Source organism: Ostrinia nubilalis, chromosome 4 (genome assembly GCF_963855985.1).
Source record: "Ostrinia nubilalis chromosome 4, ilOstNubi1.1, whole genome shotgun sequence".
In the NCBI taxonomy this organism is placed as follows: Eukaryota; Metazoa; Arthropoda; class Insecta; order Lepidoptera; family Crambidae; genus Ostrinia; species Ostrinia nubilalis.
Genome location: NC_087091.1, coordinates 4,920,370 through 4,939,227, shown reverse-complemented (window position 1 = coordinate 4,939,227; position 18,858 = coordinate 4,920,370). Strand labels below are relative to the sequence as shown.

Sequence of the window (18,858 nt, the reverse complement as noted above, 5' to 3'; positions counted from 1 at the left end):
GAGCAGCGACATCTAGAGCGTTTTAGGGTAGTTAAAAAGTATTTGAATTTATTCACCGATGTCGCTGTTTGGAAGCAAGTTTCACTTCGATGACCGTTGTATGGAAGTTTCCGCACCCTGCACAAACTTTTACTCTGATAAAATTTGACAGTTTGACACATGCCAAGCATGACATTACAAAAATTAGATAAAATCGATATCAATTAATCGTGGATAATCGATACGTAAAAGTTTTTACTGCACCGCTATGCACTGACCACACAGGGTCCACAGGAGTAACGAAGTCTGTTCTAATTTTTAGGTCTTGTTCTGCTGGGTGTCTGGATCCTTTCATCATTAGATTTGTATTCATCTGCACTATGATCTCTCTCTGGTGACTCTTCTCGTTCTCCGCTATCATTTTTTTTTATAGAAACGATTCTCTCGATTTCAAAATGTCTGTTTAATCTGTGAAAGAGAACCTTAACTGTCAAAATTGTCAAAACGTCAAAACAAAGTTTTGCTTTTGGTTTATTTTGAGGTTATGAACATTACGATAAGTTTTTTTAAGTTACAATTGGGTAGAAGAAATTAATTTGTTTGACTGTTTTAACGGTTCATATTGTGCATACAATAGTGGTTTAATTGTGCTCATAATATAGGCATCAGATTTTAGAAAAATGGTATGTAAGATGTTGTGAAATTCTATCACATTAACATTAATCGTATTCGCATTTTCTTATTAAAATCACTTATTTGTTGTTATTTATTTCAGGCTAGGAACGCAGAAAAAGCTATGTGAGTATAATGATAATAATTACTTACATCAATAAAAATAATTATTGAGTGAGAGTCACTTGATTTATCTATAATTATTCATATTTACTAAAACCACATATTGAAACTTTAAGTTATTGAGAATTCAATACATATTAGAAATCTTTAGAAGTCACAAAACATTGTTTCACTTCTGAAGCACAAATTTATTTTAAAGTATTAAACACATAATCATTTATTTTAAATTGTTTTTTTTTTTTTTTTTCATTTATTGGGGTCAACAAACAGCTTACACAATGAATGCTTATTAGCTATATACAATTCAGACTTAGATAATTGTGAAACCAACATAGTTAACCACATATTACAATATGAGTACTTAATTATAAGTATGTTGAGAAGCTATAATTAAAGAAAAACAATTATAACGTAACCCAGTCCAACATTCAAACCATTATGCCTTCTGTTAATTTATCCAATACAAGTTTTTTGTATGTGCTGATTTTAGAAGAGAATATATCTATATGATTAAAATACTTATTATATATCTGCGCTAGTCTATACGATGGTGAACGCTTTCCAGCATTAGTCCGACATATATCTTTAGCAAAAAGTTTAAAAGTACGGCAGGCTCTCATGCGTGGCCTACTCGGTACTTGATATCTTATCCTATCTGTAATACTGATACAATCATATTTATTATGACAAAAATCATAAAGCAGGGTAGCCTGCAATAACAGTCTCCTAGTTTCAAGGCAGGGCAACTCATACCTTTCCAATAATCCAGAATAAGGTAAACGGCCACGATAACATTTATAGTTCATACACTTTAGGTATTTTTTCTGTACTCTTTCTAGACTATCAGAATATTTATTATAATAAGGATCCCAAATAGATATGGCATATTCCAACTGAGAACGAATCAAAGATTTGTAAAGATGAAGATATGTAGCTGGTTTCCTAAAATTGTTAGCAGATCGCATGACAAAACCATACATTTTGTATGCTTTGTTACAAATATTTTCAATATGTGAATCCAGCGTAAGTTTACAGTCTAGTGTAACCCCTAGGTCCCTAATTTGCTGTACTCTATTAAGATTGACACCACAAATTGAGTAGTTGTACTCTGTAAATACTCTTTTTCTTGTAAAAGTTATGCAGTTACATTTATTCAAGCTTAGTTTTAATTTATTTTTATTACAGTATTCCGTAAATCGGTCCAGATCTTGTTGAAATTTGAGGTGGTCAGAAGTATTATTAATTGTACGATATATCTTAAGGTCGTCTGCATATAATAAAAAGTTGCAATGCTTAAAGCAGTCAGTGACGTCATTAATGAAAACAACAAAAAGGAATGGGCCCAAAATTGAGCCCTGTGGGACACCAGAAGTTACAGAGACAGTTTCGGATTCGTGCCCATTGATTACCACCTTTTGTGTTCTATTTGTCACATAAGATTTGAACCATCTCCACAGATTCCCCCGTATACCATTATAGGCTATTTTTTCTAGTAATATTTTATGATCTACCCTATCAAATGCCTTTTGAAAATCGGTGTACACACTGTCTGTCTGTTTGTTGGAGTCTATATTGTGAAATAAATCGTTGGTGTACACTACAAGATTGGTAACGGTAGAACGTCTACGGACGAATCCGTGTTGTTGTGGAAGTATGTTATTGTGGAGAAGAGGATATACGATATTATGTATAAGCCTCTCAAAAAGCTTCGCAAGAGTGGGTAAAATGGAGATAGGTCGATAGTTTGCGACGTCCTTCTTAGAACCGGCTTTGTGTACTGGTGTGATTCTGGCGACTTTCCATACTTTGGGACACACACCTTCCCTTAAGCACTTATTGTATAATTCGTGTAGCGGCTTACATATTGTTTTTGCAGTTCTAACCAAGAATATAGGTGGGATATTATCTGTACCTGCGCTTTTAGTAGTATCTAAATATTTAAGCTCTCTTAATACATTATCAGCTGATAAGACTATTTCGCTTATGATGTTTTCAGTACGAGTTTTTGAATCTAAGTCCTTAACATCCTCCGTGCTGTAGCTATCAGAAACTTGTGTTGGTTGAAATACAGAGTGAAAAAAGGCTGAAAAAAGATTGCAAACGGCTTCCGGGTTTTCAGCTGTAGTATTCATATATTGCATATTGTTAGGAATATCTGATGTATTTTTACGATTTTTAATATAAGTCCAAAAGAATTTTACATTATTTTTGATACTATCCTCGACATGTTTCATATATCTATTGTAACATAAATGTGATTCCTTTCGAAATCTATTTCGAAACATATTGAAAGTTATGTAATCCGATTCATTGCGATATTTTTTCCATTTTATCCAAGCATTCTTTTTATTTTTGAAGATATGAACAAGCGATGGAGTGAACCAAATTGGGAAATGTGAGTTTGAAATAGCCCTAGCAGGAACATGCTTGCGTACAATATTATAAATAGACTCGTAGAACAGATCCACACACGATTCAGCCGATTTATCGTGAAACAAAGTGTCCCAGTCAATACTTAAGATATCGCCATTAACCGATTCGTAGTCCGCATTTCTAAAACAGTATCTCGTCTGTGGCTTGCGAGGTATATGAGTCTCGCCGCTATCATGAGGAATTAAAACATAAAAAGGTGGATGATGTTTATCTATAGGTACTAGGGATATGGGTGTAGAATAAGCTAGACTATGAGGAATGGTCGTTATACATAAGTCAAGCAGTCTCTGTAAATCATTTTTTATTGTATTTATCTGTAAGCAGTTAAATAAAGACATAAAATTTAATAAATAAGAGCTAGGTGGTCTAGTACAGCTTGACTGTATAGGTTTCAAGTGTGCACCGTCTTCGTACCATTCAATAAACGGTAAATTGAAGTCTCCTATTATACAGAAATGAGTAATCTCTGCCATTTGTAAATAGTCCCGCATACTCTCAAAGTATTCATTGTATACCTCGTTATTTACTTGAGGGGGCACGTATAATGCGCCAATAATATATCGAGAATTCCCTACGCCTAGTTCTAAGAGTATCTGATCGATTACGGGAGGGAACGCGAGGGACGCGGAGGGGGGCAGCGGCGAGCAGGTAGCGGCACGGTGCACGCGCAGCACGGCCACCAGTACGCCGCCGCCGTCCCGCCTATGCGTGGACGCGCGGTCTCGATCGCTACGATATACAGTATAACGGGAGTCAATAAATTCGTTGTTAGATATGTCAGGGTGTAACCATGTCTCAGTTAGAATGATAACGTCGTAAGTATGTAATAGAATGTTCATATAGATCGTATTTAATTTGGTTCTTATTCCTCGGCAATTTTGGTAATAAATAGATAACGAGTTAGTGTTATTATGTGTATCGAATTTTATTACTGATAATAAACAGTTTTCTGTAAATAGTGTTCATAAGTTTACAGTTAAAATTGAAGAAGTAATTTGTTATACATGCCAAGGGAAAGTAAAGTGATATATAAGTTAGCGGATTTAATATGCTTAAAAAGTTAGACAGATTTAATTTTGTTGAGACAAAGTAGTTGGTGCCATTTACATTTGCATTAATTGTAATTGTCGGGTAGAAAAAAATTAAGGATAATGACAAGTAATTCCAATAATGTTTAACTACACACAGTGTACTTGATTTATTTAGTAAGGGATCCTTTGTTTTTAATAGCTTTAGTAACTGTAGACTATTTAGGTGATATTTACTAGTATTTATATGGAGGTTATTACTGCCGAGCTCTTTACTTTTGAGATATGAGCGACCCTGTACCTTGAAATATGAAATAAAGTTATCTTCACACTTTAGTTCACATGAGTTAGAGTTACAAAATAACTTACATTTAGTTAGTATTATATCAGTGACATTAAATAAGCTTAGGCATACAAAATGGAGGAATAATAATACAATAAACACATATTGTCTAGGTAGGTATGGCCAGTGTGTATGATTACGAGTATACCTTACTAGTTGAGGATTATTTGATTTTATTAGTGTCTTGTTCCATACGTATGGCGACCACCGGTGATGTATCTGACTTACGTGCCAGTATAACTCCGTGCTTAATCCATACGTATTTATACTCAAATTTTTTGGCCCTGTCACGACACTCTCGAAACAAACGCTTGTTTTGTAGGGTTAGATGTTCGTTCACAAATATTTTTTGTACCGACCCAGAGATACCTAGTTGCTCGGTACTCAGTCCTTTCATTGAGCGACTTGAGGAAAGAACATTGTCACGTAGCACCCTGGTTGTGAATTTGACCACGATGTTTTTAGGACGGGTGTCTTTATGGTCTGCGTGAGGTACTCGGTGTACTGCGACTATATCTGACGCCAGTATCTGTTGTTTGATTACTGTTCCAAGGTTCATGACGATATTGACAAGGTTTTCATTCCGTCTGTCCGGCAAGTTGACAATTTCTATGTTGCAGTCTCTTGCCTGTTGTTCCATTGTTGCTAACTTGTTCTCAAGTGTTTGTATAGAGTTAGGTAGATTAGCTGTTACAGATATTTGGTTTTCTACCTCCTTCATTCGTTTCTCTAATGTGTCCTGTCGCAGATCAACAGCCCCCAGCGATTTTTCCATCTCGGCTAATCGGGTATTTATGTCATTAAGTGATTCCTTGAAGCCAGCGTTGTCTGAACGCAGGCCAGTGATCGTCGCGTTCATGGCATCTATGGAGGTCGAGATTTTAGTAAGCTCAGAAGTTATAGTTGATTTTAAGGAGGCTGTAGTTTCATCAATCATACGAGTAAATTTTTCGAACATAAAATCCGTCTTTTTTTCTAGTAGTTTCATCCGTAAATCGATGTCATCATCCGGTTGCTTGCGTTTACGCATATTTATAAATGAGTCATCCATTGTCGCTTCAATAGTTGATAAGTTCGGGTTAGAGGCGAACTTCGGTGGTGTGCGTTCGGTCATATTCGCAAGCGAGCCGAGTATGTGCGAATGAAGCAGATGTATAGTGTTGTCTTCTAATCTTCGTTGAGTGGGGTAGGCTAAGCCGAACCGATTGTCAGACAATATCAACACTTATGTCACAAAGCACAATGACGAAAACTGAACCAGTCACTTTAAGGCACTCTTGTCACGACGAATAACACGTCTGCTCTCAACAAACTTTGCGGGCGAAGAATGATGATTGTTATAAATATAATGTTGTCAGCAAAACGATACACAATGGAAAACTATTTTTAGCATCTGAAGTGCTGAATATCTGATGCGCCTGCTTCTGTGTCTATGAGTTAAAAACCATCATTGATTGCTAGAAAAGACACTAAAATATTTTTTCATGGTCTATCTAAAATTTTTGAATTACTGTTGGAGTTGATTTCAAATTGGAAAAAAACTTAATTCTAGGAATTCAGTGCTAGAGGTTGCAGGTTTTCAATCTATTTGTTCAATCCATGCATCACCCTCTCTACAAAACATACAGAAATAAGTATTGCATATTGAATATTTCATTACTTATTATTATTCTGTGGTATTACCTTGTTTTCCTTCCTGTCTTTTTCAACTTAAAGATTATTTTAGTATCATTATGTGTAAAGTAAAAGGCTAAGTAACTTTCGTTATACTGATATGGTAGGTGCCCCTCAGTATACAAAGCGAATAAAATATCCTTGGACATTAAGGTCCTCTAATTAATTGGAAATCTTTGATGAAACAAAATATTTCACCGTTGTTTATGGTTTGTATTTGTACTTTAATTGTTGAGTTATGACCTTTATTGTTAGGTTTGTATTATTTTCTATAGTCGGGTCGCCGAGCACGTAGAATTTTGTCCAATGACCCCAAGCTACCTATCTTTATCGCTTGCGCGTAATTGTATTTCTGTCGCGCTCGCACACTCACTGCTGCCGTTCGTCGCACAGTCGCGACAGCAATATAAATAAAGCCACGATAGCCGAACGGTGAAGGGGTCGGAGTGGCCGACTCGAGATCGGGGTCATTGGATAAAATTCTACGTGCTCGGCGACCAGACTTTAAATTTTCTTTGTCACCAGGACGACACTAGCGCGGTGGCGCGCGGCGCAAGTGCAAGAGGCGGGCGGGCAGCGCGAGCGCAGGCCGTACCTCGCGTCAGAGTGCAACGACCTCCCGCAGGCTGAGAAGTGGCGGCTGCAGATCGTCAGGGAGATCGCCAAGAAGGTGGCGCAGATACAGAATGGTGAGTGACTTTAAGAGTCTAGTGCCCGTTTTCACCGTCAATCCCTAATTTTTAAGTGACCCCTACGGTAACAGGAATTTTGTTTTCATAGGGGTCACTTAAAAATTAGGGATTGATGATGAAAACTGGCATAGGTTTCTTTTACACAGTACTGTTTACTGTCTAGGCCAGGGGTTCCCAAAGTGTGCGTGCGTGTGGGAACCCCTGTAGGCCTAAGATGCGCGCCGTGATAACTTTTATTGACGCCTAAATGTATGGGCAAAATCGATAAAATGTCGTGATAACCGCTTATCGCGGCACGCATCCTAGGCCTACTGGTGTAGGCTCTTTTTATGCTCAAAGCGCACTTAAAATAGAGGTAGGAAAAGGCGGCCTGATCTCAATGCGCTCTTAAAAGAGATGGGCGGGAGAAGGATAAGTTAAATTGCGGACATACTATGTACTATTTTTATTTTCGCTTATGCAAACATGAAATTTGCTTAATAAACTCGGTAACTTATACATCCCTTACATTTAAAGCAACCGCGCACAACAAGTGAGTGAAGAACTGGTAGGTATTTGAAACTTGTACAACTAAACAATATCCAATGTGATTACAAAAAATTCAACTATTTGTCCTATAATCTATGTGGCCATGACACATTTTCAAATATGGCCCAACATTAACAAGTTCTGTAAATTTTAGTTTGATTCCAAAAGTAGATAAACCAGCCTAATCATTATGGAAGAATCAGAAATAGTGCAATCTCCGAAAGAGCCTAGCGTAAAGTCACAAAATGATCCAAGTATCAGATCTCAACCAGCCTCCATAGTACAAGAACTTGCATCAATAAAAGAGTCACCGTTACGATTACCTACAGGTTCTTTACAAAGGTCTCCAATAGTGTCTTCTCCGAAAGCAATGACACCGCCGGCACCCATCGGCTCCATTCAAAGTACAAGTTCCAGACAAGGATCCTTGAAAAGTGTAAGAAGTTACAAAAGCCCGTCGCCTAAAAGCCCTTCACCTAAAAGCCAGTCACCCAAAAACTCGTCACCTAAAAGCTCGTCACCCCTACTACAGCCTGAACAGAAAAGTCTAAGCGCAAAATCGAACAATGAAGAAAATATTGATGATACCATTGCAACTTTTGAACCGCAAAGTCAAAATATAAGTGAACATATTGATGAATTATCAAATACTATTAAAACACTAGCAAAAGATCTCAAAAGCCCACAGTCACCGAAATTATCTACAGGCAGCAACATAGACAAAATTGCTGAAATGAGCCAACAACTGACGAATGAAGCCAACGCGCTAAGAAAGTCCATCAAGAGTCTGTCGCAGGATATTGCTAAAACCAAAAATGAAAAGAACATAAACGTGAATTTCCCTTATCATCTATTCTTAATAGAAATTGTTGTTAACAAGATTCACATGAAATGCGAATGTTTTGAAATAGATTACAATAATTTAGTAATCTCAGCTAGTTTTTTAGGGAAACAGCCTATAGTGTTGTATGATCCCTCTTACGGAAAAATTGAGAATTTCAGTAAACTAAACGTGGGGAAGTCTACTCTTTTCGCTATGACCTACGACAAAATATGCTGCATTAAGAAGTTCGACATCATAATTCAGTTAACGAAGCAACCCCCGTGTTCGGAATGCGTCACGAAAATCGGCGAAACTCGCATGGACTATATGAAAGAATTTGTTACCCTGAGAGAAGACCTCTGCAAGAAATGGTCGGAAGAGAAACCCAATGACAACATACAGTGTACAACTTCCACGCAACTATCTAAGAACATGTATTACTTGTCATGTAGTGATGATGAAAATCATGATCCTATAGGTATCATTGAAGTTTCGGTGCGCATGTCCTTTCTTGGCAAAGAGATCACTACAGCATTTTGTTCTTCACCAAAACCGCAGACTGCGTCTTTTTTACTAAAACAAGATAACGGAATGACTATGTATTCGTGCCAGAAAGTAGAAATGGACGAACAAGGGAAAATACTTCTGGATGAAGATGTTATGACAAAAAAGGGATCGTCAAGAAATGTTCCAAATAGACATAGCAGCAGAAGATCGGAGAGTCCGATTTCTCAGCTATCTAGTATAGAATCGTCAAAACGTTCATATTATGATCGATGTCCTGTAACGTATCCAAACAATCAAGGTATTTAAAATCCAACATAACATAATTTTCAATTTTCTAATCACTGTGAATGTCTGATTGGTCACTTTGAAAATATTTTACTGTAATGTATTTTATCTTTTAGATGGAATGCCTAAATATGACGAAATTTTCACCAAAATGAATGCCAATGAGCTCAAAATAAGGGTTCCTAAGAGTACAAAAGTAGAGCGAATGGGAAAATACGATAAAATTCAAGAATTGTGTTCCTGCGAAAGTACTCCCTACAACACAGGGGAACAAATACAATTCGAGCTCCCAAGAGATGGCACATATCCTAATAAATATGGCACTCACACTTCAAATCTGAAATACACATACACTGGCTGTGATAATCGTAAAAATGTTGATAAAGACAGGAAAATCATAAATGTCACTCCAAGTAATTGTCCAGTCCCAGTTGATATGGAAAAAATGGTTCATCCCAATAAGGATGTTTTCATATTGAAAATTGGGAAAAAATTAGAGACGAAGGATAAAAAGACAGATCTTGAAATAGAATTTGTATCCCCAAAGGCACCATCTGATCAGCCAAAACCTATTGATAATGCCCACATTTCACAGCAGTGCAGTACTGGAGAGTTGAAAGATGGTAAACCCGCAGGAAAAAAGAAAAAAGGAAAGGGGAAAGGGAAGAAAGAAAAGTCGAAAAAGAAAGGAAAAGCCAAAAAGAAGAAATAAATTTATTTATGTATCAACACCCCAACTGCTATCCCGTTACATGCATTGAAAGAGCTGAATTTTATTATATCGTATCCGTTAATATAGCCATGAGTCTTTAGAAAATAAAGTTGTTCCTTATCTGTAGTTATTTATTTGATTTGCGTGAATGTTCTCTACAAACAGGTATCATTTGGAGTTTATTTTAGTTTGCAAAGTGTCCTATAAAACCTTACCGTGATTTTTTTTTCGTTGTAGCCGGTCTTGGAGAATTTAGGATAAGGGATTTGAACGATGAAATCAACAAACTGATGAGGGAAAAACGCCACTGGGAAGTCCAGATCAAATCACTAGGAGGGCCTGACCATGCGCGAGTCGGGCCCAAAATGTTGGACCAAGATGGAAAGGAGGTGCCAGGAAACAGAGGGTACAAATATTTCGGCGCAGCCAAAGATTTGCCTGGTAAGTTCAACTCTTATAATTCTATCTACGTTTTTCTTTAAGGATATTTATTGGGCTTTCAAATAACACCAATATTGTTGGGGCACCATGATTGTGTCAGTAGAAACGAGTTTTCCTGTAAAACGTAGGTGGGCCGATTTTTGTGATGACCAGTATATTATTATAGGCCTCGATTAGATTAGGCTAGGAATGTCCAATGAAATGGACAATACATTTGATTCACTTGACATAATGTTATCAGAACTGGATACCACTATATGGAAACAGCAACTTACTGCACTTTTCAAACAAAACAAAAGTCTTCTAGTTCTATTAGCGCCAACTTTTCAGCAAAACTGCAGCATATCTAAATTCGATGATCTAAATCTATTCACTTTTTCCAAGAATATAGGCTAGCAAACAAATATTTATCACCTAATTTATTCATCTATCAGGAGTCCGCGAGTTGTTCGAACAGGAACCGCCGCCGCCGCCGCGACGCACGCGCGCAGATCTAATGAGAGACGTCGACGCGGATTACTACGGGTATCGGGACGACGATGACGGTCTACTATTGCCCTTGGAACAGGAAGCGGAGAAGGATGGTAAGAGCATAACAATTGATGATGATGGTTTTCGCATTTTTACTCTCCAGTTGGCGCCACTGGCGACCTTACTTATTCTTATACTAGCTTTATGCTCGCGGCTTCGCCCGCGTTGAATTTTTTCTGTCACAGAAAAACTTTATCGCGTGCGTCCCTGTTTCAAAAACCGGGATAAAAACTATCCAATGTCCTTTCCCGGGACTGCAACTATCTCTATGCCAAATTTCATCAAAATCGGTTCAGTGGTTTAGGCATGAATGCAAGACAGACAGAGTTACTTTCGCATTTATAATATTAGTATAGATTTTAGTAAAAAAGTTGATTAAACATTTTGTTCTCTCTTTTTCAGCAATAGCTCGTGCAGTAGATGAATGGAAGAGTAACAAAGAACAAAATAAAGATCAAGATTTACCAGAAGAGGAAAATATTTATCCAGAAGACGTAAGTATGAGCTAGATAAGATACAGATAAAAAACCAATTTAAACTTAATTTTGTCTATGGCAGTCTCAAGTGTTTTTTACGGTTTCTGCTGCTCCCCATCATTGATGTCTCATAACATGTATTTCTCCATAGCCTGAAGACCGAAGAGTGGAAGATGACGACCTCAGCAAAGCCGGGCTGACGTCACACGTGGCGGTGCCATCGCAAAAGGACGTGGAGGAAGCCCTGCTCCGACGGAAAAAGCAGGAGCTGCTGGAGCGTTACGGCTGTCTCGACGTCAAAATGGAGAGCTGACGACGATCATAAACTTAAATATAGGCTATTTTTACTGAACTAAATGTGTTTCTTTTGTGAGTGTAAGTAACACCTACCGAACTTTTGCTACTTTAACTGTGTGCTTACCATGAGTTTACGTTAGGTGCGCTCGCTAGCGACTGCGTAAAAAAATGACATTAAATGTATGACATATTGTGCAGCGCCCCTAGCGGCTACTTTCAAAAAATAAAATCTTCATAGATTTTTTTGACGTATTCGCTAGCGAGCACACCTAACGTGAACTCATGGTAAGCACACGGATGTGTCGCTTGCGATGAAAAATACGGATTAAATTGCTCAGTACAAAGGTCCCATATTTTTTATTGGAGCACTAATTTTACGAGTAGTTCCTCAAAATTACTATAGGTCGCGCAACGAGTAGAAGTCTAGCGTAGTCGGTAAGAGCGAGATAGCTAGTGTATTCGATGTTTAGATTTGAATGTGTAATGTACTGTTAATGGTCTATATTTAAATATTATATCAGTGTGAGTACGCGTGTTCGCCTCAGCTTTCGTTGAGCGATCTATAGCAATGCGGTAAGCTACTTGACAGATTTTGTGGCTTGTGGTGATGGAATTAAAGACTCAAAACTTCTGCAATCTCTTTATTCATATTACTTTTGTCTATGTTTGGACATTTTTAAGCAAAATATACACAACAATAGTGATACATACTAAGTACATCCAATGCAACTAGGACTCACTGGCCTGAAATATTATACATCATATTTATAAATATTTAATATAGGCCAAAATTATATAAAACGATTGCACCAAAGCTACATAATAATTCAATAATTATTGCCTATTTATTTGTAGACTGGGTTGCCTGCCAGTATTATTATGATTGTTAAATGGGTACAAAAAAAGTGTACGTAATCTACGTGAAAATTAAATCTAGTTAAAATAGGAATGTACAAAATTAACGATAAATAAAATATGCTCTAAAGATTACATAGCATTATTGAGGAATATTAAGTCTGATCAAAGAAAGTGATTGATTAATTTTACGTCACTAACGGCCGAATACTGAAACGCCATTTAAATATTTGACGGCTTCTCAAATAGTTAAGCAGCTCCTAAACTTACATTTCGCATACTCAAAACAATATCTGAGCAGTTCTCAATTTTTAAGCACCTCTCAAATTAAGTTGCACTCAAACGCCACTCAAATGAATTTTCGCATACTGAAACGCCATTCAACGCTAAGCATTACTCAAACAACTGTCAAATCGTCTTAAGCAGCTGTTAAATTTGAGAGTGCTTGCGCGGTATCTTAAATCCTATTCTTATACCTAAATCGACCTAAATAGTGGTAAATAATGTGTGTCATCGTTATCATTTCTTTCGAGCCTCGAGGAAATACCTAGATCTAATCGCTGGAACGCAATAAGGCTGAACGCTATTGAAAAATATTATTATAATGACATGCAATTCCGAGCGAGGTTCCGCGTCTCTAAAGAAACGGTGTTGTTTCTGGATTCATAATTTGGAAGCTCTTTGAAACCCCTCACCAAACGCCATACAACCAGTGGACCAAATAATTATTTATAACCCTACTGTTCTACGCATTTCCAAGAGATGTTGATTTGTCAATTTGATGTAAATTTGATACTCTGTCAACAATGATAAATGTCAATTGTGGTTACGTTTCGGTCTACGATCGCCACTTAATAGATTTCAACAATAAAAAGTATCACCTTTAAAATTATTTTTTTAATTAAATAAAAATGCAAGCATTAATTTTTTTATATGATAAAACTAGATTTATATATAATAGAAACTAAAAATAAACTGTTCTATGTTAAGTTGATTGAGTATATTTCCATAAAAGACAATACATAACCAAACGATGCTGCGTGTAATGGATAAAAAACGTAAAGTTATCATTTGTGTAAATGAAAACATACTTTTTTTGGTAAATGTTGCCAGTAAGTAAACATTTGAGAGCTGCTTAGCTGATCACGGCTTCAAATCCGTTGAGTGGCGTTTGAGAATACCATTTAAAATTGAAGGATACTTAAATTTAGGAGCCCGTCAGCTGAGTGACAGATTTGAGTAGTGTTTCAGTATTCGGCCGTAAGGCGATTATCACACTGCACCGCGCTCCGCCGCGGAACGACAGATTTAATCATTGTATGCAAGTACCTCAGTTTGTGTAGAAAACACGCGCGGCACAACACACTGACAACGCGTCTGCGCGCGGGATTTTTTATATGTAATCACGCGTTTCGCGGCGGAGCGCGGCGCAGTGTGACAATCGCCTTATTCGGTGTTTCAAGTAACTGAAGATTTTATGCATTTTTGACAAGACTCAATATTTTACAAATCATTTCCAATAGCAAAAGATCCAAGAACTGAAGTTAATATGCCATCAACGAAATAATATTAAGTATTTATCTTAAGAAATACACATGAATTTTAATAAAATAAAACACATCAATAGAATTGAGTATGTAGATCAACTACTTTATAAATATACTATGGAATATATCAGAAATATAATACATTGCTTCTATTTTCTAATACTCTCGCCACTAAAATTTGCATCATTTATCTATTTATTTAATAACTATGAAGTGTACCAGAATCAAAATTTTATACCCATAAAATCCGATTTATATATTTATAACATCTTACGTGATTATTATATCTGTCTATATATTTCTTAGCGTCTGTTTGAATTGCTTAAACATAAATTAAAATTATAATAGTACACATTGAAATCTAATAGACAATTAGGATCAGCATTCCTTCATCATTTTCAGCAACTTTACACAGATACGTTTCAAAAAATGTACTATTACTTCGCTGCCAAACTGTTTTTAATAGTGATTATTTTATTTTAAGTAACAGCGCCCAATAAAATAGTTATTCAATACGTGATACTATTTTAATGAAATTTGACTAAGCAAAGAAAGGTATGATTTGATTTTAGTGGTTGCAAGAATTAAGTTTGAGCAAAACTTAATAAGCAAAAGTATAGTGTTGTATCGTTGCCTTCACTACGCTTAAAATATTATCAAGATTAAAATAACTATTCTATATCTAGTTACGATAAAACGTTTAACACCAATGCTGGGATGCTGCTATTAACAATTTTAAGCGTTAACAATTTCGAAACCTGTTATACAAGTGTTCTATCAGTACATAATATTTGTGTCACTTGGAGTATCAACTGAGATTTTTATAGAACTCGAGCCCGGACAATAAAGAAACAGGAATGATATTGGAGTGAACAGTGTGCGCATTCAAATTAATTTTTATGATTTGTTTACTATGCAACTATTACCAGTACGAAGAATTAATAGTGTTATAGACGACCGAAAGTATTACCTTTCCACTTTCCACACAATTCCACAGTGCAGCAGTTACATCACGCTGAGCCACTAACCATTAACACGCTTGCGAATGTCATTGACCAAGGAGAAAGTTCGAAGTTACTTTTGGATTTATAACATATTATGGAATTGTTATTACTTATCATACCACTCGGTTTATAAGTCAAAGTTACACAAATATTTTTAGAAGACAATAAGTGTAAGGGTCGAGCATTCAATCATTTCCTTTCTTCCTTCCTACAGTTACCCGTATCTTTTTATTTTTCCCGAGATGGATTAAGAAATTGAGGGAAATATGTTCGATTAGTTCAATCACTTCTCAAAATGACACCAGTTTTATTCAACAAGCTTGTTATAATTTTTACTTTGATCAAGATAATGATTGAAGCTCGGCCCTAAATAACAACTGACAAAGTGTCATACAAACGGAGTAAAGTAGTTCACTGGAACAAGTTCTGCTGCTTCGCGTCGTTCTCGAAGTCGCTCCACGCGTTGTTTAGCTCCATGAATATCATCTTAGCTATGTTCTCATTGGGAGTGCCCATTTGCTGGAAAGATACGTTTTAAATTTATACTTGAAGCTAGTAACAGGTGCTCAAACAGCAGGGTCCGATTAATAGGACAATAACTCGCGGCTCTGTTTTATTGGGCTCCAGTGGACAGTCTCAGGTTTTAATGGGTAGGCCCCGCCCTTTTAGCGGGGAATCCCACATAACCCACTGGTCGTCTCCGTCAGCCGACGTAAAAAAGGAACCCATCGCCTAGGCTGTGTGTGTGGTTCGGCACTATATCATCTTGCGTCAACTACTAAGTGACAAATGGAGATATTTGGATGAGTATTTTAATTTACTACAACAATAAGGTAGAAGGACAAAGTCCATATAAAAAGTTTAGCTTTGAAGTTTGTGAACATGCTTTTTCTATTCGCAGATTAGAAACAGGTCATTGTTTTTTCGGACTGACTGTGCTGACATCCGTGAGCGGCTTTCTCAGCTTCACCGGGCAATAGTTTAGCGTAGATGGCTCTCAACCTCAGTAGTAGAAACAAGTCAGAATGTCATTCCAATTCCGACTTTATACTAAAACAAATAGCGAATATTATAGTTTACTTTAAACCTACCTTATCAGGGTGCACAGCGAGGCAGGCCTTCCTATAGTTCCGCTTGACGTGGTCGGGCGTGACGAGCTGCGACATGTCACAACGCGTCCAGCGGCAATCCTCCCACACCACCGTGTGGAGCGAGCACAGGAGAGCGCGAATGTTCGCTTTCTTGCCTTCCGTCTGAAATATAGCATTTATTACGTTTACATAGAGTTCTTCGAAGGGACGCTGGTTCGGCTCGAAGGACCAAATGTTACAGAGTGGACTGTATAAAATTATAAGGACTGATAAAACCAGGATCGTTGATAAGAAGAACCATATATTGCAAGACGTAAGTGACCAAATAAGACACAGAATCAAAATAATAATTGTGACAACTTTTTTGAGGGCTGTGATTGGCTGATGATCAAACGTGTTGACAACAACATACTATACAGTTTAAAATAGCTCCGTGTTTCGAGCTCAGACTTTCGAGTATATTTGAAATAAAGGTCGGAGCTCGAAACATGGTCCTTCGAGCCGGATTTCATGCGTTGTTTTCTTGCCATAGGTGGCGCTAAAAGCCTAGAAAGCTCCATTATTGATTTTCAAAATGTAGTCCGATAGTAGATTCATCTGGTCTTCGTTTGGTTTTATTAATTACCTATTGAGGTACAATAGACTTGTTTTGTTCAAAAGTAGTTCCTATGACAACTACATAAAACGTTACAGTTTTTAGCATAACGTACCACCGCGTCATCCACCCGACATTTGAAGACGTCTTATTACATTTATTGTTTACTTACCCAATCCCGAATCTTGAGTTTCTCCGGGTCCATATCCTTGGCCACCTCCTCCCGCTTCATAGCGTTCATGGTCTTAGGCCCGGCCTCGCGCTTGGCGAAGTCGTACCCTTGGCTGCCGAGTAAATCGCCGAATACGTCCCCAGACTTCTTGGTTTTCTCGTCCGCTGGGGTCTTGGCTGGTTCGAAGTGCTGACGGCTGGTGAGATAAAGCCTTATTATAATTTGATGTTGTAATATTGCTTAGTGAAATCCCAAAAAAAATATATCGTAAACGGTAGTTATCTTACTATAATCTTGTAAGGGTGAGTTGCACCACCTAACTTTGACTGTAACTTTGACGATAACCGGTGTATTTTGCATGGAGTTTGACAGAATTTTGACGTTTGACAAAGTTAAAGTAAGATGGTGCAACCCAGCTTATGACTGGCGTCTAAAGACATCGATATACGTAATTTGGCCGCAATGGCTATGTAGTTATCACAGTATAGGCCACGCCCACTAATGAGGGCTATCGTTTTTATACTTAACAGTTGGCACCCCTGGCGATTGACAGGACCTTACTCTACAGTGGCGCCATCTTGATGAGTGCAAATGCGATAGTCCTCCTACCATTTTAGCACTCACCAGATGGTGCCACAGCCTTCGCTACTAGCAAGTGACAGGACCTTACTCTACAGTGGCGCTAACTGGTGAGCGCTAAAACGATAGCTTTCATTGTATCGTGGCGCCCATGGACACGGAGCCGCGCCCACACTAGATCACACTACAGCAGCCCTGCGCTCTAGTTACAGTCGCTACAGTACAGGCGACTGACCTGTAGTCGGGCTGGTGCGCGGGAGTATGGGCGGGCGAGGCGCCCATGGACACGGAGCCGCGCCCACACTAGATCACACTACAGCAGCCCTGCGCTCTAGTTACAGTCGCTACAGTACAGGCGACTGACCTGTAGTCGGGCTGGTGCGCGGGAGTATGGGCGGGCGAGGCGCCCATGGACACGGAGCCGCGCCCACACTAGATCACACTACAGCAGCCCTGCGCTCTAGTTACAGTCGCTACAGTACAGGCGACTGACCTGTAGTCGGGCTGGTGCGCGGGAGTATGGGCGGGCGAGGCGCCCATGGACACGGAGCCGCGCCCACACTAGATCACACTACAGCAGCCCTGCGCTCTAGTTACAGTCGCTACAGTACAGGCGACTGACCTGTAGTCGGGCTGGTGCGCGGGAGTATGGGCGGGCGAGGCGCCCATGGACACGGAGCCGCGCCCACACTAGATCACACTACAGCAGCCCTGCGCTCTAGTTACAGTCGCTACAGTACAGGCGACTGACCTGTAGTCGGGCTGGTGCGCGGGAGTATGGGCGGGCGAGGCGCCCATGGACACGGAGCCGCGCCCACACTAGATCACACTACAGCAGCCCTGCGCTCTAGTTACAGTCGCTACAGTACAGGCGACTGACCTGTAGTCGGGCTGGTGCGCGGGAGTATGGGCGGGCGAGGCGCCCATGGACACGGAGCCGGGAGCCACGGGCGGAGCTGCGCCTAGTACGCCCAGGTCGGCAAAGGGATCCTTCTTGGCTGGCTGCGCTTGTTCCAGCGGCACGCTATGTGGTCGCCCTGAAAGGCAAAGAAAACGGAGCTGTTCAACATCAAGTAATATGTCAAGCTTGAAAGGGCCCAGCTGAAACGGTATCGAGATAATATGAAATACTGATACTCGTCTTAATATTAGTAACGTAGACGACTAAAATTATAAGATAAGATATACATTGCGAGTTAAGATATTCGTGACGGAAGAGATAAAACAACTGACCGACACACACATTAACTCCTGATACATTTAATTTTGCTGCAGTCATGTTGCAGTAAACGCTATACAGTATCAATTAACTATCACAGCGGAAAAATTAAGATTAAGATCTGATATTTGTTGCAAAACCAAAGATATCAATCATTTTTTCAAGAATTAAATCCAAGTAAACCAATAAAACCAAGTTTTCTTAGTATTCGCATGGACCTATAGTAGCGTTTTAAACACAATAGAAACAACA

At 38.5% G+C, this 18,858-nt stretch overlaps 3 protein-coding genes across 3 annotated transcripts; 2 read left to right on the top strand and 1 right to left on the bottom strand.

The window, feature by feature from the left end:
- The first annotated feature begins 477 nt into the window (after nucleotides 1-477).
- Nucleotides 478-11,621, top strand: LOC135088526 (pre-mRNA-splicing factor ISY1 homolog). Its single transcript, XM_063983364.1, has 7 exons — nucleotides 478-662; nucleotides 755-777; nucleotides 6,778-6,941; nucleotides 10,037-10,240; nucleotides 10,675-10,824; nucleotides 11,174-11,265; nucleotides 11,399-11,621. The coding sequence occupies exons 1-7, from the start codon at nucleotides 660-662 to the stop codon at nucleotides 11,558-11,560; spliced, it is 798 nt and encodes a 265-aa protein (XP_063839434.1). The 5' UTR covers nucleotides 478-659; the 3' UTR covers nucleotides 11,561-11,621.
- LOC135088518 (uncharacterized) lies at nucleotides 7,575-9,925 on the top strand. The gene is made up of 2 exons (XM_063983355.1): nucleotides 7,575-9,100; nucleotides 9,204-9,925. The coding sequence occupies exons 1-2, from the start codon at nucleotides 7,663-7,665 to the stop codon at nucleotides 9,797-9,799; spliced, it is 2,034 nt and encodes a 677-aa protein (XP_063839425.1). The 5' UTR covers nucleotides 7,575-7,662; the 3' UTR covers nucleotides 9,800-9,925.
- A 549-nt stretch (nucleotides 11,622-12,170) lies between the features above and the next one.
- Nucleotides 12,171-18,209, bottom strand: LOC135088531 (putative tyrosine-protein phosphatase auxilin). The gene is made up of 4 exons (XM_063983371.1): nucleotides 17,623-18,209; nucleotides 16,809-17,004; nucleotides 16,042-16,203; nucleotides 12,171-15,469 (listed from the first exon to the last, which is right to left on the bottom strand). Exons 1-4 carry the CDS (start codon nucleotides 17,667-17,669, stop codon nucleotides 15,362-15,364), a joined length of 513 nt encoding a protein of 170 aa, XP_063839441.1. The 5' UTR covers nucleotides 17,670-18,209; the 3' UTR covers nucleotides 12,171-15,361.
- Between the last annotated feature and the right edge of the window lie 649 nt (nucleotides 18,210-18,858).